Source organism: Labeo rohita, chromosome 11 (assembly GCF_022985175.1).
Source record: "Labeo rohita strain BAU-BD-2019 chromosome 11, IGBB_LRoh.1.0, whole genome shotgun sequence".
Lineage (NCBI taxonomy): Eukaryota > Metazoa > Chordata > Actinopteri > Cypriniformes > Cyprinidae > Labeo > Labeo rohita.
In genome coordinates, this window is record NC_066879.1 from 21,328,216 (window position 1) to 21,346,875 (window position 18,660).

The 18,660-nt window shown below is 36.6% G+C and overlaps 1 protein-coding gene across 2 annotated transcripts; it reads left to right on the forward strand.

The window, feature by feature from the left end:
• Positions 1–1,110: 1,110 nt before the first annotated feature.
• nacc1b (nucleus accumbens associated 1, BEN and BTB (POZ) domain containing b) lies at positions 1,111–17,671 on the forward strand. Of its 2 annotated transcripts, none has more exons than XM_051122874.1 (5): positions 1,111–1,386; positions 5,023–6,035; positions 7,416–7,701; positions 7,819–7,916; positions 8,034–17,671. In XM_051122874.1, exons 1-5 carry the CDS (start codon positions 1,316–1,318, stop codon positions 8,336–8,338), a joined length of 1,773 nt encoding a protein of 590 aa, XP_050978831.1. In that variant the 5' UTR covers positions 1,111–1,315; the 3' UTR covers positions 8,339–17,671. The 2 variants fall into 2 exon arrangements, with proteins under 2 accessions (XP_050978831.1, XP_050978832.1); XM_051122875.1 differs by lacking the exon at positions 1,111–1,386 and adding an exon at positions 1,766–2,420.
• The last annotated feature ends 989 nt before the right edge of the window (positions 17,672–18,660 follow it).

Here is an 18,660-nt window from a genome sequence, read left to right on the forward strand (position 1 = left end):
CAAATTCTTTGGTTTTTTAGCATTTTTGTGTATTCCTTTCCAACAATGATTGTATGATTTTGAGATCCATCTTTTCATCTTGAGGACAGCTGAGGGACTTGTATGCAACTATTACAGGAGGTTCAAATGCTCACTGATGCTCCAGAAGGAAAAATGATGCATTAAGAGCCAGGGGTGTAAACTTTTGAACAGAACGATGTGTTCATTTTTCTTACTTTGCCTAAATATCTTTTTTTTTTCATTTAGTACTGCCCTTCAGAAGCTACAGCAGATACTTGTTGTTTCTCAGAAGACAAAATAAGTTAAATTTACCCTGATCTTCAAATGTAAAAAGTTTTCACCCCCCGGCTCTTAATGCATTGTTTTTCCCTCTGAAACTATCACTAAACAAACAACAACAAAAACAGCTGTGGATCATTTAGGTAACAACAAAGTATTAAGAATCAAGCATATGTAAACTTTTGAACATGCACTTTGTATGATCCCTCTTAGGTAAAATAATTCCCATTTTCACAAGGTGTATGTAAACTTTTGACTTCACCTGTATATTAATTGAATTATCATTATTGTTATCAACAGTGTATGTGAAAAGTGGTTAATATAAATAAAATAAAATTAAATTAAAATTCAGGATGTGGTTTGTAGTAAACCACAATATTATAACTTTGATATTATAACATTATATATTACAATGTTACAAATCCTCTTTGATCTCTGATGCAGCCTTAAACTGAACTATTTTCTTGGTTAATTTTCATAATTTGATACTTATTATTATATTAAACATTAAACATGATATTAAAAATTCATATATTAAACATAAATTCCATAAATACGTATTCCGCGTAAAGTATGCCTTCTCTGTGCAGCGTTACAATCGTGGTAAATATACCTCTACAGATATTTCTTCTGTACAAATGGCACATTCGATCTAATAATGTAATCTAGTCACGCTCTATAAACACTAATTGCCTATGCGCCATATAATTTGACCCCATTAGAACGACGTGATGGACATATTTTGGAGGCGTTTAGTGCAACTCCAGTGCGCCATGCAGAGTAGAGTTGGCATGCTGTGCGCGTAGCACCCAGACCCCTCTAGGGCTTCACCTGAGTCTAGACGCTCCACACAGCTCACTTTCCCCGCACTGCCGCACGCACAATCACGGCACGGGTTGCAGGCATCGGCGTTCAGACAGCTTGCTTTATTTTGGTCTCTGTGTGATCGGTGACTCTGTGCTCTAACCGGGGTGACAGAATGATGCACCCCTCGATAATTCTGCGCTCGGGCGTCTTGCCTGTGCATTCACGATGAATGGCTGCCCGTAGAGAGAAAGAGTCTGACTCCTCCATTGAAACACTTTCCAGCGGATTGCAAGCGAGGGGGTGAGTATTTTAACGCATGCACGGGAGGCTCATGCCACTTTAAGTGGGGTCAAGGGGCAACCACGTGGGTGGAACAAGGGGTCGCATTTAGTTATTATTGTGGCACTGGGTAATTGAGAAAGATTTGAGGGGATTTTTGGATAGGGGTATTGTTTTGTGAAGGTGTGCGATTGCTTTAGATGGGGGATGGGCTTGCAAAACTTTAACCACTTCAATGACTTGCTGCCGAGAGCTTGATTTATGTTGCATCAATGCGTCCATCTATATTTTCCAACTTTTTAGCCATGCATAACATCGCTAGAAATGTTGAAAGCGCGCGTTTCTGAACTATTTGAGGATTTATACTGGCGGAAGGCATTATGTGCATTGCTTTCAGACGTCAAGTGGTTAATGGTGTCTTGTCTCGCGGATCAGTCTGACTCGCCCCCCAGTTGCTGCATTTGTCCCGGGATGACCTGTTGATGTCGGGAAAAGATGGAGCCGAGCCCCCCTTCCTCTTCCTCCAAAATGGAGTAGAATTTAACCACAGAATATTTTATGTGAAATCCAATGATTGCGCAGCGTGCATACAAATATGAGTACTTCTTAATCTGCATGCGATTTGCAAGTATGCGCCGGGAGAATGATAATAATAGTGTATGCATATGTATGTTGCTGGGCGAATCAAAACGTTTTGGGTATAGATATCATGGTATGTGCAGGACTGTAACTCAGCCCGACATTGCATAGCATTGCACTGGCACCGAGGGGGCGAGAGAAACGGATGTGGGCTTTTCAATAATTCATCTATCAGACTATTTTGGTGACAGGATTTTTGAGGGCTGGGGAGCTTTTGGCTCTTTGGTCGCCGCATCAAGTGTGGAAACCAGGCAATTGGGGAATTATTTCTTATTTTTTGCCCCCCCGGGGCCCGTGCCAACCCGGAGCTCGTGTCCAGCTGGGCAGCGGTGCGGGCACACACACTCACCGGGTACCGCAGCCCTGCCGCGGCCGCCCACATCACAGAAACACCGGCGCCCGACTCTCACAGTGAGGTTGCCAACTACTGCTAATTTATTACCTTAATGTTTTTAATTAAAACTGTCGTTATTATGCCATTGGGAAATACTGCTGTGCGATTAATACAAAGCAAAGGGTGAATTAAACGGCGTTTTCGCTGCATACATCCTGAAACTGTAATCACTGTCGTCAGTCGAAAGTAGTAGTTTACTGATTTTTAAAGTGTTTCTTAAAATGTGATTGCTGTTAGCTAAGGGACTAGCTTTAACCCTTTAAATTAGGATGGTACAATCCGAAAATTAACTATTTCCAAAATGGCATAGTTACTACAGTTACTGTTAGTGCTGCTAATAAATTAATATGTATATGACATTTTCTTCAAACAGTATAGGAATTTTTCTGACATGTTAATTTTATCAGTGAAGTGTTGACTATTAGTTTTATAGTAGTAAGAATAACTAGTAACTGGTAAATCTGTGTGAGGGAAAATGTTCCATGTATACTCTTTTTATCTATCTATCGCAACTTGGGTAAGAGAAATATATATATATACAATAAAAATGCACTTTAACTTATATTGTTAAAATATTTTATGAAGTAAAATATTCTATCTATCTATTTATCTATCTATCATAAAACGTTATTATAGGCCTATAAGGCATAAAAGGACTATAAACGGAAGTTTCTTCAAAAACAAGTCGAGGTTTTGTAACTGAGCAAAACTTTACTGCTCAGCCAGACGAATCTTTGATCTGCTTCATACAAGCATTGCATTTACCTCCTGGTCGACCTTTGTACAAAGACACAAAGCAAAAAGCTGGAGTGAAATTACTCAGTACACCTTTAGTGGGGATTTCTGTAAGGTACTTTTCAGTAGTTGTGTCTTATTACTCAATAAAAAGATCCTGTGATGATGAGCGCACAACTTTGGTTAAAAATGTTAACAGACTCTGTGAGATCTATTTATACAAGCGTTAAAGGTGTTGGGCTGATCTATATCGCGTTTAACGATTTAGCAGAGACTTTTGTCCAAAACGACTTACAAATGAGAAAATACAACAAGTGATTTATAGGATGGAGGCAATCACACGAGAAGTGTTTTGAAGACAAAGTTCGAACATTGTTCATAAAATTACAAATTAGAAGCTAGAACGAGGGATAGAGGAATCGTGAAAGCAGCAAGTGAAGTGCTCATTAGCACTGATTGAACACAAGTAAACAATGTATGTGTATAAAAGTAACTGCACTCACATTTGAGAGTACATACAGATATGATTTCATCTAAAGTGCAACCAGAAACCTCAAAAACTCAAATAGAGTTATTCCTCTGCATGTTGGATAGCATAATACAGGATGACATAGTCTTTATTGGCTGATATATGATCCCTAGATATTCATTGCAGTAGGCATGTGCTCTAGTTTTCAGTTAGAGAATATTCATTCAACCACCTCCTGTGTGCCGTCCACTCACTTTTTGCTTCTAAAATGATTTTTTTGTTGTTGGAAAGTGCATGTTGATCTTTGGCTTTAGAGCACAGACTGTTTGTGTGATTGATTATGAATTGTTTATGACCCACAGATAACCTCTGGATGTCCCTAGGCGTAATTTTCAGTTATATTAAGAATGTGTATCAACATTTATTGCTTTTGTTCATTGTCTAATTTCCTGTGGAGAATGTATGCATTTTCTGTTTCTATGTTATGGACTTGACAGTCATGGGATGTTGTTTGTGAGACTGCACGCACTGACCTTGGATTTAGAACAGAGAGAACCACTGTGTCTTTGTAGTTTTATAAGAATAGATGATGATATAGTGCAAGTGTGTGTGTGTGTGTATGATGATTCCAGAAATGTTTAAAGCTTTATTTAGAAGTCACATTGTTCAAATTTAAGTGCATAAAAACATTTTACCACTACAGAAATTGTTCTGCACTGACGTTCAAAAGTGACAGTAAAGCCATTTACACATTTGTATGTTATATAAATGCTGTTTAATTTTAACAAAAATATTAAGCAGCACAAATATTTTTAGCATGATATGAAGAATTATCTTTTGAGCAGCAAATCAGCATATTAAAATGATTTCTGAATGATTCTGATGGCACTGAAGACTAAAGTAATGGGTGCTGAAAATTTAGGAATAAATTACATTTTTAAAATATGTTAAAATAGAGAAGTTATTTTAAATGTAAAAATATTTCACAATTTTACTGCTTTTACAGTATTTTTAGTCAAATAAATACAGTCCTCATAGTTCTTTTTTTCAAAAATAATAAAAAACCTCACCAAACCCAAACTTTTGAACAGTAGTTTTCTTAAAAACATGTTACAGTAATTACGGTTATTGTGTTTGAATGTACTGTGTGAATGTAAGTCGTCAAGGAGTCTGCACACTTTTTCACATTTTCCTTACTGTTGGGTTTTGGTGGGAAAATTAATGGAATTCTGCAAAATTCACCCAAGGGGTGGGACTTCGTGACAAGTCAAATTGTGTGGAAATCTAAAATATTTCTGCAATCTTCTGTAGACTTGGATTTTGTACAGGCCCTATATTGGCCATTATTATACGAACTCTGCTAAAGTAATTTGGTATTTTTCCCCTGAATTCTAAACTGTTTTGTTTTCTTTTTCCACAGACTCTGTAGTGCTGGGCTTTACGATATGGCTCAGATGCTGCAGATGGCGATTCCCAACTTTGGCAACAATGTCTTGGAGTGTCTTAATGAACAGAGACTTCAGGGATTGTACTGTGATGTGTCCGTTGTGGTGAAGGGTCACACATTTAAAGCCCACCGGGCAGTGCTGGCTGCCAGCAGCTCTTACTTCCGAGATTTGTTCAACTCTGGAAGTAAGAGCTCAGTTGTGGAGTTACCACCAGCGGTCCAGCCTCAGAGCTTCCAGCAGATCCTTTCCTTCTGTTACACCGGCCGACTTAGCATGAACTTGGGTGATCAGTTTCTCCTAATGTACACAGCAGGATTTCTGCAGATTCAGCAGATTATGGAAAAAGGTACAGAGTTCTTCCTAAAGGTCAGCTCACCAAGTTGTGACTCACAGGGTCTTCACACGGAAGAAACACCACCCTCAGAACCCCAGAGTCCCGTTACTCAAACTGGGAGTGGTACTGTAGGAGGGGGTGCGGTTGCCACTGCAACTGCTCGACCTGCTTCCTGCCTAACACCCCTTCCATTGGTGTCAAGGGTGAAAACAGAGCAGCAACCTCAGGCCCAGCAGCCCCAACAAGAAGCATCATCATATTCAGTAGTTTGCACTCCAGTTGCTAAGCGTCTTTGGGAGGGAGGAAGCCGTGAAGGTGGTGGAGGATCAGGAGGAGGGGGAGGTATGAGGAAAGCAGCCCGCTATTCACAGGAGGTGGCACGGAACATGGGAGGTGCACCATCTCAAAGTGCAGCATTGTTGGGTGGAAATGGTACCACTAATAGCAACAGCAACAACAATAACAATAACAGCGGTAGCACGCCGGAAGGCACCAGCCCAGGCACCCCCAGCATGTACACCAGTGACTCACCAATCTCTTACCACGATGATGATGAAGAAGAGGAAATCACTGACGAAACGACAGAAGAACAATACAGACAGATCTGTAATATGTACACTATGTACAGCATGTTGAATGTAGGGGCAACAGGTAAGAAAAGTTGTAAAACTAAAATTTGATTTTATTGGTGGGTTACTAATACTTATCAAGTAGTGTCAGGTAATAAATTTAATTGATAAGAGTGAAATTATGGGAAATAAATTGGGCCAAGTATTGAGCCCTGAGAAACTTCATCATTAGAATTATTGAAAAGTATTCATACAGACATCAAACCAAAAAAAAGCATTTGCTCAATGTAGACTTATTTTTTAAATAGATATTTATTGTTATTCAAACAAAAATGACATTTATATACTATAAACAGTAGGTAAAACTTATAATTTCTTTTCATCACTGCTCTTCCTTTCACTTTCCCCAAAAAAATAATTTCTGCAAAATAAACACCAGACCTGTAATATGTACATGATGTACAGGATGTTGAATGTAGGGGAACAGGTAAAAAAAACGTTAAAAGAAAAAAAAAAAAAAAAAAAAAAATTCATTGATAGGTTGCTACTACTTATCAATTAAATTTATTACCTGACACTAACACCATATTGGGATAAGGGAGTACAGTATGTAGTAAAATTATTGGAAATAAATTGGGCCAAGTATCGATCCCTGAGGAACTCCATCAATAAAAAGTGATCATACAGACATCAAACTAAAGAAAATACAGCATTTTATCAATGTAGACCTATTTAAACTTTTTTTAAATGCATTTTTATTGTTATTCAGACAAAAATGACATATACTATAAACAACGGGCTAAACAAATCATTTCTTTTCATCATTGCTCATCCTTTCACTTTCCCCAAAAAATGAATTCTGCAAAATAAACACCAGATCCGTAATATGCATACTATGTACAGAATGTTAAATGTAGCGGCAATAGGTAAGAAAAGTTAAACTAAAATTTGATTTCATAGATGGGTTGGTAATACTCATCAATTAAATTTATTACCTGACACTAATATCATATTGTGATTAAAAAGTATGTAGTGAAATTATTGGAAATAAGTAGGGCCAAGTATCGAGCCCTGAGGAACTCCATCAATAAAAAGTAATCATACAGACATCACACCAAAGAAAATATAGCATTGCTCAATGTAGAGCTATTTAAAATTTACTTTTAAAATATATTTTTATTTTTACATTTATATAAAAAGCATGTACAAGAAAACATATTTCCAAAAAAACAAAACAAAGATAAATTCATGTTACATGTTCATTATTTTACATGTATATTAAATGCATTATTGATTTCACAAAGAAAAAGAAATCAACAGGATAGTGCTATATTCACTTTATCCTGACCAATACTGTTAAGATTTATTTATTAATCTTTTTAGTTATTTATCTGCAGCTTTATAGGCAGCCAATATATTGTTTTTTATTTTAAAATCTCTCCCTGTTGTAATTTTGGTTCAGCCAATGAACGAGTGGAATCATTACCGGACCACCTCACAGTTGAATCAAGGGGAAGAGGAGTTCGAGTGAGGCAAGATCTAGCCTCTCTTCCCACCGAGCTCATTGCACAGATCGGAAACCGCTGTCATCCTAAACTCTATGAAGAAGGTGACCCTGCTGAGAAACTGGAGCTAGTAACAGGCACCAGTGTTTTCATTTCACGTGCTCAGCTGATGAACTGCCACGTTAGTGCGGGCACACGCCACAAAGTGTTGCTCAGGCGGCTCCTTGCTGCCTTTTTTGACCGGTGAGTGTTTTTTTCATGAGCGGTGTTCTTGGTTTAGAATCTCAGTTGCTCTTGCAATTTACATGTCGGATTTTTATGTGGTCCTTTTAAAGTGTATCCTCTTTATTTTTCCTGTAGAAGCACTCTTGCAAACAGTTGTGGGACAGGCATTCGGTCCTCCACAAATGACCCCAACCGCAAGCCACTCGACAGTCGGGTTCTCCATGCTGTTAAGTGTAAGTTGTGGTAAAAGTAGTTGTATCTTCAATGAGTTTTTAAGCATTATTCAAAATAGTTTTTTGTAAAAAGTGCATTATAAACTAATAATAGTACTTTTGTTTTGTTTGTTCTAGTTTACTGCCAGAACTTTGCTCCTAGTTTCAAAGAGAGCGAAATGAACGCGATCGCCGCAGACATGTGCACTAACGCAAGGCGCGTGGTGCGCAAGAGCTGGATTCCGAAACTGAAGCTTCTGATGGCAGAAAGCGACGCTTATGCCAACTTTCTTCCGGACGCTGCCAAAATGGAGTCTGATGGCTTGGCCGTGGAGCACGCTTTTGAAACGGGATCCCTAGAAGGTGGTACAGCCTCTGAATCAGGCCAGTCATCTACAGATGCCCTGCAAGGTGTGAGCGGGGATGGTAACAGCTTGTTTTAGTGAGTAACACTACCATGGTTCAGCTATTCTATCCTCTTCCACTCGTATCCCAGTCTCACCCTGGGCGTTGATGTCATCTGGGAGCCATGAAATGTAACTTTATGAAGACTGTTGTTGATTCTCACTTCAGAAGCTGGCAATTTTTATTTCCTTGTAGAGTTCTTTGATTGTACCTTGAGGCTCTCCTTGTCATACTGCAGAAACACATTCCTGAAAAGGAGGGAACTCTAGGGACATTTGGGGTGAGCTGAAGGGGAAATGGTGTCTGGAAGCTCTTATCCAGTCTGAAAACACTGTCACGATTCTGAATGTATCTTTTTGGAGAATCCAGAAAGTTAATGTTGCTGGACGTAAGATTGTATTCATCTGTTAATATTTAGTGGCTGTGTATCTGCTTTCTGGACCCCATTTCCTCTGCACAAACACCCTTAGACACCTTTATCAACTTTTTCTTTTAACTTAGATTTGTCATTTTTTTGCCAACTATTCCACTTTTTGTCTTGCCAAGTATCCCAAAAGAAGCAGTGTGTCATTTATGATTGTAAGGAATGTTGTATTTTTTTTTTTTTTTTTTTTTTGAAGTTTTGCTATATCTGAAACTACTGTTGAGTTGTTGAGTTTTGATAGAGAGTCTATGAAGGATTCTCACCTTTTAAATGAATGAGAAGTGCATTGTTGTCCACATGTTTTTGCATTAGCAAAATCCAAAATTTGAATCATTTTATTTTGGTATATTACCAAAGCTTAATATTGTCACTTTAGTTTAGTTTAATCAAATCGCCACAAGTTTTAAAGTCAAATCAAACCCAAAACAATCCCACAAGCTTAAAAATCATTAAGGCCTTTTAAATTTGTCTTTATGTTCTTAGTAGTTTTATATAGAAGACACATAGGACTGGCGTCTGTGTGCTGTGTAAGTGAGTGAGTACGGAGGCTGCAGATGGTAGTTTTTGATGTGCTGTATCTCACAGCTGACTGCTTCATGCACCGATCGCACAAGCGTGGTGCATGCTGCCGCATGGCGCATTCTGTCATGCTACGCCTCAGCGCCTCTGACAGAGATGCACTAAACGCTCTAATGAGTGCAGTATTAGAGATTGGCACTGAATGGGCATCAGTGCCCCAGCTACGGTGGTTCTAAACCACTGAAGACCACTCTGAGAGTGGAAGCTGTTTTGTAGTCTGTTTTTTTATGCAGATTTGAAAAGTTTTTAGGTGTCTCTCTTGATGGTTTTCGGGTTTTAGAAAGGGAAGATTTTGAAGTCTTTAATGCCAATGAAGAGCTGTTGTAACCCCATATTAGGAGATGAAAGAAAGTAACCATGTCCTTTAAAGTGTAGTTGCACTCTTAAAATATTTAAGGATGTTAAAATTAGATTCCCAAAGTATGACCTGCATTTTCAGGTCTTTTAAGCACACTTATTTCATGAAATATGGTAATGTTTGAATTTTTGATTATGACTGAAGAAAGGCTGTGATTGGATAAGATTATCTCAGTCCAAAAGCCGAAACGAAGGTTTAACCTAAAAACTAAATTATTCATGCATAACCCCACTATTTATGGGTTTTTAAATGTTTACATTTTGTTTTTCCTTTTTTAACCTCTTCTTTTAAAAAGATAGTTCACCCAAGAATGAAAATTCTGTCATCATCTACTCACCCATCCATCGCATCCAAACCTGTATGACTTCTTTATTTTGTGAAACACAAAAGAAGACACTTTGAAAAATATTGGTACCAAAATAATTTGATATTTTGAAGAATTCTGGTACTAATCCAATTGGATATTTTGACGAATGTTGGAGCCAAACCAATTCGATATTTTGAACAATGTTGGTACCAAACAATTTAAAAATTCGAAGGATGTTGGTACCAAACAATTTCAAGTTTTGAAGATTGTTGGAACCAAACCAATTTGATATTTTGAAGAATGTTCATACCAAAACAATTTGATATTTTAAAGAATGTTGGAGCCAAACCAATTTGATATTTATGTAAAGGTGTCATCGGATGGCCATTTTCCACAAGTTGATATGATTCTTTAGGGTCTTAATGAAAAGTCTATAATATACTTTGATTAAAAATTCTCAATGGTTTTGTAAAACAACACCTTTTTTACCTTGTTAAAATGAGCTCTGCAAAAATCTATTCTAAGGGGTTGTTCCTTTAAATGCAAATGAGCTCTGCTCGCCCCACCCCTCTCTTCTTTCTGTGGAATGACGAGCTTGTTTACTTTAGCCGCATTTAACCATGTTTAGCCGCTAAACTTCCAACTACCACGTTATAAGGAAAGGCGATCGCAAAGATTCATAAAAAAACGCTTATACACACTTGTTGGTGAAGCTGGATCATGAATAATTCGAGCAAACATAGACGGATATATGTAGATCAGGAGACGCATTCCCTTTACAAACAAACATAATCCACTGCATCTTCAGCTGCTCAGAAGTTTGCATCCGATGACCCCTTTAAAGAATGTTGGTACCAGATCAATTTAAAATTTAAGAATGTTGGTACCAAACAATTTAAAATTTTAAAGGATGTTGATACCAAAAAATTTAAAATTTTGAAGAATACTGTAACTAACCAATTTAATATTTTGACGAATATTTGAACCAAACCAATTTGATATTTTGAAGAATGTTGGAACCAAACCAATTTAATGTTTAGAAAAATATTGGTACCAAACCGATTTAATATTTTGAAGAATGTTTATACTAAACAATTACAAATTTTAAAGGATGTTGGTACCAAACAGTTTCAAAATTTTGAAGAATACTGGAACCAAATCAATTTAATATTTTGAAGAATGTTCATACCAAACAATTTAAAAGTTGAAAGGATGTTGGTACCAAACAATTTAAAATTTTAAAGAATATTTGAACCAAACCAATTTAAAACTTTGAAGAATGTTGGAACCAAACCAATTTGATATTTTGAAGAATGTTGGAATTAAACCAATTTGATATTTTGAAGAATATTTGTACCAAACCGATTTGATATTTTGAAGAATTTTTATACTAAACCATTTAAAATTTTCAAGGATGTTGGTACCAAACAATTAAAAATTTTGAAGAATATTGGAACCAAACCAATTTAATATTTTGACGAATATTCATACCAAACCGATTTGATATTTTGAAGAATGTTGGTAGTAAACACGTTGATATTTTAAAAAAATCTTGGAACCAAACCAGTCTGATATTTTGAAAAATGTCGGAACCGAACCAGTTTAAAATTTGGTAGAATGTTGGAACCAAACCAATTTGATATTTTGAAGAATGTAGGATCCAAACCAATTTGGTGACCACTGACTTCTATTGTATGGAGGAACAAAAAAACACACATTACTCAAAATATATAATTAATAATAAAATAAATTATTTTTAATATTATTAAACTATAATCATAAAAAAATAATTAAAAACAGTTTTGGGTGAACTATCCTTTTAAAAAAAAATAAAAATTTAAAACCCTTTTAATTAGACATTTTATAGGGGGAAAAGAACAAAAAGGCAAGTGTTTTAGTGTTTGTTTGTTTTGTGTGGGTTTTTTTTTTTTTTAAAGATGGCAGCTTAAGTCTGTCAATACACTGCACCGGGCCAGAGGACATAAGATTTTTACCTCTCAGCCACGTGGTACGATCCTAAGAGACTGCATCAAGTCTTAATCTTAGTACGATAGGATGAGATCAAGATATTTGCACAGAAATCTGAACTGGATTGTTCAGCACTGCCTTAAAGAATGGAAATGTATGCCTGGGAGTCTTACACAGCCAGTCTGCGAAAGAGAAGTGAAAGAAATTGTTGGAACGGGAGGGAACAGAATGCCTGAATGATCCTGTATGCATGCATGCATGCGTGCTGGTGTGCTCCGCTACTTTTTCCTCAGAGTTTGAGCCTCTTTTTCATTTCCATTTTTGGAGACACATGTGCTTAATATCTGTGCATTCATGTGAGAAGGCTGACAGGAAAGAGAGAGTGTGCGCCAAAGGCATGCTTTTTTTATGCGTGTGCATTTGTTTATGTGTACGTGCTCGAATGTAAGTCTCGTTTTTGCGTGCCAAATGCACGTCTGAGAGAGGGTGCGTGGGTGGTGTTGGTGTATGACTGTGGAATATGTGCATTGTGTGTGTGTTGATGGGTGGGTGGGTGGCTGGTATGTGCGTATGCAGAGATCAGAGAGCTCTGTTTGTTTTTGTCTGACTCAGAGAGGGAGACATACAGTGCAGACGCAAGCAGAGAGGGGAGGGAATGTATTGGTGAGGAGATGGATACACACACACACTTAAACACACAACTGGTGCAGTGAGCCATTTCCCAAATGGAGGCATCAAACGGTACGCTTTGATTAAACAAACCATCAGCTTGCCTTGAATCTCATCTTAGGGATTGTTTTTTCATTGAGGAGTTAACATGAAATCAAAATTGAACTTATTGTCTAAATACGCATTTCTGTGTATAAAAATTTCTGATCCTGCATAGACAGCAATGCAACTACCACATTCAAGGCCTAGAAAGGTAGTAAGGACATTGTTAAAATAGTCCATGTGACATTCATTTTATTAGGCCACGAGAATAATTTTTACTTTTACCTTTGTGGGCCTTGAACGTGTCAGTTGCGTTACTGTCAACGCAGGGTCAAAAAGCTCATCAGAAATATCTTAATTTGTTTCTGAAGATAAACTTATGGGTTTGGAACGACGTGAGTAATTAATGACAGAATTTTCATTTTTGGGTGAACTGTCCCTTTAAATGTAAAGTGAACACCACATGTGAACACAATTACACTAGTGTGTTGGTTAGTGTGTGTGTGTTTATCATTCTATTGTCCAAAACACAGACAAGTGTGAAAAATAGGTTGATGGTGGCTGCATAAATATGGCTTTGTGTTGGACTGTTCCTCGTTGCACCTTTTAAAATACAACGAAAGAGCAAAAGATAGACAACAGCGGTCAACGTTACTTCATCCACTTAGAATGTACATATATGGAGCTGGATCCTCCAATGTACAACTTGATAAGACCGTTTTTGTACTATCATGTTAGACACACAGAGGGACCAGGAGTTTTTTTTTTTTTTTAAGGAAGCAGCCAGCATGCTTGTCCACGAGGGCTGGGTTTGTGATGTTTTCAACTCATGAATCACTTCTTAACTCAGTGGTGCATTGGTGAGATTGGCTAAACAATGTGCGCTGAACTCAACGAACTGTAGTGGAATTACCCCGTGTAGAGTTTCACCCCCTGACCCGCACACTGAGTTCATGGTCTTGCGTGCAAGATCCTTTAATTTACCAAATTAAACTTAATGCATTTTTAGTATGTTATAAGAGAACGAGTGGAACAGAACAAATGAGGTTAGGCGGTTAGGCTTCGGATGCTTTGAGACACGCAACAATGAAAACCACAAAAAAAAGAAAAGGAAAATGCATGGCAAACTATATATCTTTGTTTTTATTAGCTATGATTTTGTTTACTGTAGAGTAGTGCTTGGCTGTTGAGATGCTACTAATTTGTTAACATAGAATGTAGAACTGCCAAGCGTTTTGTAAAGGAACATCATGAAATTTACAGTAGCTAGGAGCAAGAGAAGCGCTATATTTTTGCTTTGTACATGACTGAAGTGCTGGGATGAGGGGTGAGGGCAGCTGAAACTAGCTATGAAGAGGGTTTACTGTATTAAAATGTCATTTTTAAAGCGTGGATGAGATTTAAGCAGCATAGATATAGGGAATTGGGGTCTGTATGCACTGCAAGCTGTATTATTATAACTTTCTGTCTTAAATATCGTTTTTGTTACTGAATTTGCTAGTTAAGATGACGTTCGAATGAACGTCTCATGGATGAGCGCCTCCTGATGTCGGATTTGATAAATGCTGATGGTAGAAAAGGAAACTGCCATGCAGTTACTTCTCCTGACCATTAAGGGACAGCAAAGATCTTTAGTTTAATAACCCCTTGCCAAAAGTAAATGTACTGTTTGAAATGTTGTTGAACTGCCAAATTTAAGGAAATGTATTGCGGTTATTCAGATCTAGAATAAATCTGGTCTCTGCTGGTGTTTACCAATGTGACGATCAAAACATTTGATGTTTAATATGACACTTTATTAACAAACAACCAAAATGAGGATTTGCGAATAGCTATCAGGATTTAACATGACTTAATACAGTATATTTACAGAATTGTTACCCTCCACTTATGATTGTCTTTGTTTTAATTGTCTACACTGATTTGTGGAGAAAAATCTGGATTTAAGGATTGTAAAATGTGTTTGCTCTCTTATCAATTGCTGAAGATGCTATTATATCAAGTCGTGTGTATTTTGTAAGAGAGAGGGAGCTTTATTTAAATCTGAAAAAGCACCTTTTGATGAGTGTTCATAGTTTGTGAACTCGTACCTTTCATAGGAGTCTTCAACAGGGGGTTTTCAACCTTGTTTTTTTTTTTTTTTTAATGTGTTGACTACAAAAATAAAATCTAATGATGTTCTGCTAAATTTTTCTGTGTCCCTCCCACATTAAATTATATAAAAGGAATGATATTTTATTTTAATACAAGTATTAATGGCTATTTCTTATTTTAATGGCTTTGCAATGTAAGCATCATATGTAAATACGTTAATATAGTAATAGTCGCATGTTATCGGTCAGGCTTAAAATGCTACTCAATTTTATGCAATATGTAAAATGGGATCCATTTTCTGTCTCCGTAAACAGCAAGCGGTGCTTGGCCGGAAAATAAGTTGAAGACCCCTGTCTTAGCACCTTGAGCTCCCTCACTCTTTCGATTGAGCACTGGGGACTTTTGTATCAATTTCTTTTTTTTCTGAGTCTTAGGGCTGGTTCACACAGAACTCGTTTTTTTGCATTTAACTGTGCTGCTTTTTAACTTTTTCCTATGTAAACATGCACTAGGCAGACATCTTTGAGCACTGTGATGCATCTTGCTGCTTTTTTAGCATCTTGTGCATGCAAGCTGTGGTCACAAAAAAAAGTCGTTTGACTATTAAGACAAGTTTGACTTTTAAGGAAAGACACCACAAATTTATATAATAAATTTCACCATTCGTCACCTGTTGATAGTTTTGTATTACAAGTTTTGTGAAATATTATCGTTGAATATCAAACGACGCATTATGTACACTGCCGTTCAAAAGATTTTAAATGTTTTCTTCTTAAAGAAGTTATGCTCATCAAGGCTGCATTTATATGATTAAAAATACAGAAAACAGTAATATTGTGAAATATTATTGCAATTAAAAATAATGGTTTTCTATTTTAATATACTTTAAAACATAATTTATTTTTGCAATGCAAAGATTTTCTTCAGTCGTTACTCCAGTCTTCAGTGTCACACGATTCTTCAGAAATCATTCTGATATGCTGATTTATTATCAGTGTTATCAGTGTGCTGCTTAATATTTTTTAGAAACTTAAAATGAAAATGTAATAATATACACTACTGTTCAACAGTTTGGGGTCAGTAATTTTTTTTTTTTCTTTTTTTTTGAAATAGAAATTAATACTTTTATTCAGCAAGGATGAGTTCAGTTGATAAAAAGTGATAGTAAAGACTTGTATTTTTAGAAAAGATAAGAAAAGGTTTAGTTAAAATAAATGCTGTACTTTTAAACTTTTTATTCATCAAATAATCTTAAAAGAAGCATTAAAGTTTTCCAAAATAATATTTGGCAGCTGTTTCCAACATTAATAATATATCAGCATATTAGAGTGATTTCTGAAGGATCGTGTGACACTGAAGACTGGAGTAATGATGCTGAAAATTCAGCTTTGCATCACAGAAATAAATTATATTTTAAAGTATATTAATATACAAAACCATTATTTTAAATTGTAATAATATTTCGCAATATGAATTTTTTTTCTGAATTTTTTAATCAAATTAACGCAGTCTTGATACACAGAAGAGATTCTTTAAAAAAAAAAAAAAAAAAAAAAAAAGCGTACAGATCCCAAACTTCTTGAACGGCAGTGTAACTAAATGTGCACTAATTTCCAGAACATAAATGTGACCGTTGGATAAAGCCAGGTTCAAAATTTTATTTTTGTTGACATATTAAAACATATTAGTTAAAGGTTTTACAAAGGGGATTTTTCTCTTTTTTGTGGAACTAAATTAGACTCAAATAGATAAAGTGTGGTGAACACTTAATAGTGTGTTTTGTTTTTTGTTTTTTCCACTAGTTTGAGAGGACACAAATTATATGAGCAAAACTGACCAAACAATAGTATTGCCTGTAGTGTTTTATACCTACAGTCTACGTTCTTTTTCATTTCTCAGCATTGGGTTTTAATGTGCAAGAATGCGTTCTGTGTGAACAACTTCTGTTAGAACAATATAAGCTCACTCCACCTCACAGGTCTAGGGAGACGAAAGAGGTGCATACACAGGAAAAACAATGACAGATGCAATCAAAAAGCCTCGGATAAAGACATACCTCTGCTCAAGTAATATCTTGTACATTTTATCCTTTTAATAAGATGTCTATCAACCCTTTCCAGCGTTCTCTTCTCCAGTATAAATACACCTCTGTCTCTATCTATCTCTGTGCTGCGGCCCGCCGCTCCATGTACTTCAACTTTTTGTGCGCTTCTGCGCTGCCGGCAACCTCAAAGACTTCTTACAGATTTCAAAACATATATTGCTTTTTGTATATCCCTGCCCACCAGAGACCAATGCATGTGCACGCACACAAGCAGGTGTGTGGATCTACCTCCCGACACTTTCAGCCATACCTCCCTGGCTCCTGTGCCCTGATACAGGTCATGTGATGCAGGAGACCCCTTGAAGTGCTGGCATTGGTGTTACAGGAAATAGATGCAAACGGGGTCAACTTTGAATATGGAATGTGGTAGATTCATACCTCACCGGGGGCCGGGGAGCTCCGTCAGCATGGCTCCGGAGAGCATGTCTCTGGTGTGGTGGCAGGGATCCTGCAGCTATTTTTTTCCAGTATAAATATATGAATATACATATATAAATACAAATCTATATATACTGTACATTATATATAGAAACACTAATGAAGTTTGATTGTTAGTTGTGCACTCACAGCATGAGATGTTATTCCCCAGAAACCGCTTTTTGGAGATAAATGCAGTAGCGTCTACTGATGTCAAAACCCCTCTGTACCCTTCACCCCACCCCGAGTACATGCCAGTGTTTCCTCTGTGTTCCAAGTGCCAATAACTTTGTGAATTCCTTTACTGTGACCCAACGAGAAAGAAAATTGCACATTAACTACTGTAAAAAAAACAAACAAAAAAAAAACATGGAGAAAAGATGAAAATACATCTTAATAAAAGTTTGTAACAAAGAAAATCTTTGTGGTTGACTTTTGTTTTAAAGAAATTAAACACCCCAAAATTAAAATTAGCTTAAAATTTACTCACGGCATCCAAGATTTCTTCATTGGAACAGATTTTGAAAAACTTAACATTACATGGCTCGTTCAATAGTGGATCCTTTGCAGTGAATGGGTGCCATCAGCATGAGCAAAAAATTAAAAATTATGTACTTTTTAACCTTTTTTAAATACTCATCTTCCACTAACTCAACCTCACGCATTATGCAATAACACACGTGTGCAAGTACCGACTTGGTGTTTACAAAGCGAACGTGCAAAGAAAGTCAAACGGTCTTCGATGATTTCAGACACTTTTGAAAATGGAGAAGAAAATTAGATGGATCTACTCTACCATTTTGAACCGAAGTACACAGTTGAAAAACTAACCACACGTGACTTTTCCACGTGATTACACAATGCATGAAGACACGTATGCGCATTGCAGAGCTAGTGCGAGATGAGCATTTGTGGTTAAATAGGTTAAAAAAAAAATGACAGATTGTTTCGCTAGGTAAGACCCTTATTCCTCAGCTGGGATCATTTAGATTTAAAGCTGCATTGAAACTGCAGTTTGCACCTTCAACCCATTGGCCACCATTGAAGTTCACTATATGAAGAAAAATCCTGGAATATTTTCCTCAAAAACCTTAATTTCTTTTTAACTGAAGAAAGAAAGACATTGGATCAAATGGGGGTGAGTAAATTATCAGGATTTTTTTTATTCTGCAAGTTAACTAATTCTTATAAAGTCTTACATTTAGTTGTATCAACTTAAATAAATATTAGCGCTACACGTCTGAACGTGCTGCGCTGATTTGTGTACCGCCGTCACTGGGAAAACCGTATTTCTGCTGTTCGGAAAGCACCATCTGCTGAAAAGGAATGTTTTTGTATTTTCAATAATCCCAGAGTCCCTTTAAGACAAGTAATTTTACTCCGCGGCCATCTTTGAAA